Source organism: Myotis brandtii, unplaced genomic scaffold (genome assembly GCF_000412655.1).
Source record: "Myotis brandtii unplaced genomic scaffold, ASM41265v1 scaffold456, whole genome shotgun sequence".
Lineage (NCBI taxonomy): Eukaryota > Metazoa > Chordata > Mammalia > Chiroptera > Vespertilionidae > Myotis > Myotis brandtii.
Genome location: NW_005367431.1, coordinates 4,130,967 through 4,136,809, shown reverse-complemented (window position 1 = coordinate 4,136,809; position 5,843 = coordinate 4,130,967). Strand labels below are relative to the sequence as shown.

Sequence of the window (5,843 nt, the reverse complement as noted above, 5' to 3'; positions counted from 1 at the left end):
GCTTACCCGAGTCGTGCTGAGTCCGGCGCTTACCACACCAGGACCAGGACTTCATAAACACTGCCATTATTGTTACCGAGACAGGGACCATATCCTCAGACATGAAAGATCAGTGTGTGCAGCCTGACAAATGAGAGTTCTCATAGGGACTATGGACAAGAGTGTTTGAAATTGGAGCTTCCCTGGAAACTGAGTTACAAAGTTTTAGTTCAGATTGCTAGCTTGCTTGCCATTAAGAAATGAGGCAACGCTGATTCTTTGATTAGATTGGTTCACATTTCCCCCAGTGCTCACTACCTACAGACTCTGCGTGAAGACATTTACCTTTAGTCCCCATAACACCGTATGTGGTGGAAACTGTGATCATCCCCATGTCACAGACGGAAGGCTGGAGCTTCAAGAGGTGAGCAATTTGCCCAGGATCTCACTGCTGGTAGGAGATTGAGTCAAGACTCAAAGCGGTGATGCTGGGGGTCCTCATTCTTATCACCTTGCTTATGCTCCTCCAGCACCCTGAGGACTTGGGTTTGGGGTGGGATAGAACCAGAATAGTAAGTCAAACCCAGCCCCTGCTCACTTGGAGGATGAGTGTAACATTTGCTTCAGGCACTTTAATAGCCAGTTATCTCATTTAATTCTCACATCATCTTTATGAAGCCTGTGTCACTATTGACCCCATTTGACAGATGAAGAAATCGAGGCTCTGAGAGGTCAGATAAATTGGCCAAGGTCAAGTAGAGGATTATGTGGCAAAGCCAGGCTGCAAACCCAGGCCTCTCAGACTTTGAAGCCTTGGCCTTAAGCCAGGGTTTCTCACCCTTGGCGCTGTTGACATCTGGGGCTGGACCATTCTTTGTTGTGGGGGGGTGGGCTGTTCTGTGCGTTGTAAGATGCTTAATAGCATCTTTGACTGCTATCCACTAGATGCCAGTAGCACTCCTTCCCCAACTGTGACAACCAAAATCATCTCGAGACATGGCCCAATGTTCCCTGGGGGCTCCATGGCTCCTGGTGGAGAACTCTGGCTCCTGGTTGACCGGGCCACCTCTGATGCAAGGCTGGGGACTCTGGCAAAGAAGAATTGATAGGAAACTTTCATGGTCTTTTAAGAGTCTGAGGGCAGGTGCTCTGGGCTCTGTAATCCTGAAATCAGCCTCAGTGCACAGAGAGGTATTGACTGCAGCCACTGGAGTGAGCCTAGCACAGCCGCGGGGCCTTTTATCTGGGGACTGACCTGGCTTGCTCTCACCCAGCAGGTTCTGTCATCAGTGTCTCTCCTGCCCGGGGTTGAATTTGTCTGGAGGCCATTAAGGAAGCTGCCTGATGATTATCTCTTGGCTCGACCTTGGCTTCATTTCTAGTCTTTGATTCTAAATGGGACTAATAACCATTTGAGATTCAGATTTTGCACCAACTGTCTAGCGCCTTCCTGGGCAGACAGGAAGCCCTGCCTGGTTCGCTGCTCCCACCTCTACAAATGCCACGGCCCCCAGGCGAGTTAGAGACCTGGGAATCACTGCAGATGTCTCCCTCTATCAACATCTAATATCAAGCCATTACCAAGTCCTATCAATTTTGGATTCTAAGTCTGGTTTGGATCTTGCGGTCCTGTCCAGCCTCACTTCCCCCGTCCAAGACACCACAGACTTGCAATACCCTTGGAAGGGCACCCACTTCATTCACGCCTGCTTTCCATTCTGTTTCCCACTGTAGCTAGAGTAGCCTTTTTTAAAATGTTAATATGAATCCACCCACCCACCTACCCCTGCACACATTCCTACTCCTGCCCGAAATCATCAGTGACATCTCCTGTCTTTCTCCATCATTCTCTCTATTGGCTTGTCTGTTCTCAACAGCACCATGTTCCTCCCACCTCAGGGCCTTTGCATATGCTGCCCTCTCCGTCTGAGTGTTCTGACTACCCCTCTTTGCTCATCCTTAGGGGAAGTCTTCCCTGACCACTGCTGGCCCAACCCGAGTCAGGGTCCAGATCCATTGCTACATATGATTATAGCAGTATTTCTTTCTCCTTCCTGTCTCTTTTCTCAGCTTGCATACTTATTTGAGGGTTGCTTATTTATTTTAACTCCTCTTCCCCATGAAACTGTAAGCTCCACAATGGGAATAATGTGTCTATTTTTGCTCAGCATTATATCCCTAACGCCTACTATATTACATGGAACATAGCAGGTCCTTTATACATACTTGTGGAATGACTGAATGAGCTCATACAATCCAACAAGCCTGTGATAATTTCTCCTGAGGCTAGCGATCTCTTTCTGCCATGCCCTTTGACAGCACCTGCTGTTGTGGCATTAAAAGATGCAGAGCAATAGACTCTGAAAGACAGAAGGGGGTCTGGAGCCTGACCATCAGACTCCTCTCTCTGCCACTTCTCAACTGTGTGACGTTAGACAAGTTCCATAATATCTCTGTGTTCTAGTTTCCTCTTCTGTAAAATGTTGGCAATAATAGTACCTGTCTCTGGGTGGTTGTAAAGATCAAATAAGTGAGCTTCTATAACATGCTTTTAATGGGGCACAGTGAATGCCCCATTAATCATACTTATTATCAATACTAGAGGCCCGGTGCACGAATTTGTGTATGAGTGGGGCCCCTCGGCCTGGCCAGCGATCGGGGCTGATCAGAGCCTGCCGGCCGCGGGGAAGGACCGCAGGAGGTTGGATATGGGATCACACGGACCACCAGGGGGCAGCTCCTGAGTTGAGCGTCTGCCCCCTGGTGGTCAGTGCATGTCATAGCTACTGGCCAGTTGTCCGGTAGTAACAGTCGCTTAGGCTTTTATATATATAGATAGATTATTAACAGAAAAAGAATAGGTTCTGGGACAAGTCTGGTTTTCTCTCATATTTACAAATTATTCCCTGTGTGACTTTGGACAGGTCATGTCATACCCCTGAGCCTCAGTTTCCCTGTTGGTTAAAATGAGATCTCAAGGCCTACTTCAGAGAGGACCATTGTGAAGGTTGGATGGGATGAGAGTGAAAGACTTATCCAGTGCCCAGTGCCTGGAATTCCCTTTCTAATGGGCTGAATTGGTCCTTGTTGCCTTTCAGACAAGCATTCCCTGAAGATAGGCTTCATGCCTGCCATATTTAGGGCTGATATGCCAAGCCCCTCTGTACCTGGCACATAATAAGTGTTCAATAAACAGTTCTCCACTAAAAGAATGAGTGAATCAGCAATGACAGGGACCATGCCTTGCTCATCTTTGTGTCCTCTCAAGACTAATGTAATACCTAGCATCTAATTTCAATAAATGTTTGTGGGCAGGATAGATTTTTAAAATAGCTTTCATTTCTGTGCCCAATCCCACTTGATTTTCTAAATTAAACTGAGATACTTGTTAATTGACTCTCAATATGTCTAAGCCTTAGTATTCTTATCTGTAAAATGAGGCTATTAATAGTATCTACCTCATAAGATTGTCTTGAAAAGTAAATGAAGCAATATGTAATTGGTACATAGAAAAGGTTAGTTCACTATTATTCTCTATCCTGAGCCTCCGTTTCCTCACCTGTGAAATGGGCATCCATCCATTCTTTCGTTCATTACTCAACAAACACAGTACCCATGTGCAAGACATTGTAGTTAAGATCTAGGGCAGTTAGAGAGATGAACAAGCCATGGTCCCTGCCGTGCAGACCTCAGTGTCTGCTATGGGACAGCATATCAATAGTAAAAAATCCAGTGAGAAAAGAGTGATGGTATGGGTAAGGTCTCTGGGGGCTAGAGGTTCGAGGGTGGGGTGGGGGGTGAGATAGGGACCTCCAGAATTTCAGTGAGCTTGCTGGGGAGATTGTAAAGGTTATGGTATCACCAAATCAGTGTACTCACCAAACGACATTGGTTGGAAATGGAGTTGTCCCTGCTGGGCTCTGGTTTTTGTAGCCTGAGTCTGTGGAAGGCATGTCAGTCTTACTGCAGCCCCACTTTCTTTAAAATTTTTTTTTTAAAAAAATACATATTTGTATTGGTTTCAGAGAGGAAGGGAGAGGGAGTGATAGATAGAAACATCAATGATGAGAGAGAATCATTGAGTGGCTGCCTCCTGCATGCCTCCTACTGGGAATAAGCCCACAACCCAAGCATGTGCCCTGAATGGGAATCTAACTGTTATCTCCTGGTTCATAGTTGATGCTCAATCACTGAGCCACACCAGCCGGGCAGCAGCCCCATTTGATGCCCTGGTTCACCAGCATACCACAGACCTGTCCAGTGAACATCGTTCAAACAGACATATCCTTCTGTGACTCAGCCTTGCCTTCTTCCCATTCTCCTGGGTCCTACCTTCTCAGGGGACTGAATAGTGATTCCCTTACTCTTTCATCATGGAATGTGGGGTACTTTCAAGGAGAGCTGGGTTCCTCCCTGGTTCTCCAGAGACAAGCCTGCCACTTCTGGAGGTCAGACCCAGTGAGGAGAGGCATAGGCAATAGGAATCAGGAGAGGCCAGGCCAGGTTTCCAACTGGATCACATCCTTGTCTCTGATGATTCCGGGGAACTGAGTCCTGTCAATCAAACTCGGCAAAGACTGAAACATCTGACTTAGAATTTGTAGATTTGGAAGAAGCTGTTCAACCCCATGGCCAAATTATTTGTACCTGTTACCCAGACCAGCTTTTATTTTCAACTGAAAGAGATTCACATGGCAAGGGTATTTAAACGTCAGGGGAGGGTCTGCTGTCAATGGCCTGGCCAGAGGTACAAGAATGTCTGAGTCCCAAGAGCCCATCCATAGCAGGCCTCGGGGAAGAAGCAAGATTTAGGAGGTGAGAGTCTGCCTGGGCCAATTCTTCTGTCGGGAAAGGCCTCCCTGCAGTATTCTCTGTCTTGTCAACGCTGCATTTCATTTTAAATTGCAGCTGAAAGCAGATATTTTCCCTCTTGCCTATTACACCTCTTAATTTGTCTCTCCCTCTGCTGTTATTTGTCTCTATAAAGTGTTTTGCATGAAAGACCCACACAGCACAATGTTGCTTTGCCCTGGGTTAGGCTTAACAGGAAGGAAAGACACAGAGAGACTTAAGTCCAAGGAGGAAGGAGTGACGGCCTTGAGGTGGAGACACAGGTCTGGGCAGTGTGCACATGTGCTTGGACCTATGTGTTGTGCATCTGTGGGTATGTGAATGCACATGTCAATAGTTGTACTCATATGTCTATGTCTATGTCTGCTTTGGTATAATCACTTGGTGTCCACACCTAAATTGTTATGTTTGTGTGCAAATACACACACACACACACACACACACACGCGCGCGCGCGTGTAATCTATGCATAGGAACAAACCAATGCACATACACACACGCAGGAATCCAGGTACCCATTCACGCGTGTGCGGTCCTCTGTGCACACGACCAGGTAGGTCTCTTCCTTGCCCTTCTACCGCTGCGGTTAGCACCTCTCCCTGCCCCACCCTGGGGTCCTGGCCCGGCTTGGGGCTGAGGGAAAAGGAAGGCAGAGCAGTGGTCTGCAGGAGTCCAGTCTACACACGGCCTTCACCGGGCCCCACAGCAGCCACAGCTCCCGGCGTGGCCACCCCTTGCTCACAGCCGGCCACAGCAGCACCACCGCAGCTTCTGCGGAAGCTCTGGGGTCCCCGGGCAGGCCCCCAGCACCCTGCCAACCGGGACTGACCCTGAGGGGCGAGAGAGGTCACCTAAGGTGGCCAGACCCCTCCCGACTAGCCAGACCTCCTGCCCCCAGGGACCAACCACCAAGTGGCGGGGCGAAGCGGGGCGGTCTCGGTCGCTTCCAGGCCAGCGGTCGCTGGGACTAACCAATGGGCGACCGGGGATCCCTCCGAGGCAGCCAATGACCT

General features: G+C 48.6%; 1 protein-coding gene across 1 annotated transcript in view; it reads left to right on the top strand.

Moving 5' to 3' along the window:
- The first annotated feature begins 371 nt into the window (after positions 1 to 371).
- MAN1C1 (mannosidase, alpha, class 1C, member 1) overlaps positions 372 to 5,843 on the top strand; it is a 138,753-nt gene continuing 133,281 nt past the window's right edge. Inside the window, exon 1 of the mRNA XM_005875264.2 lies at positions 372 to 403. Coding sequence (XP_005875326.1) covers positions 372 to 403 — 32 coding nt within the window. The remainder of the gene's footprint in view (positions 404 to 5,843) is intronic.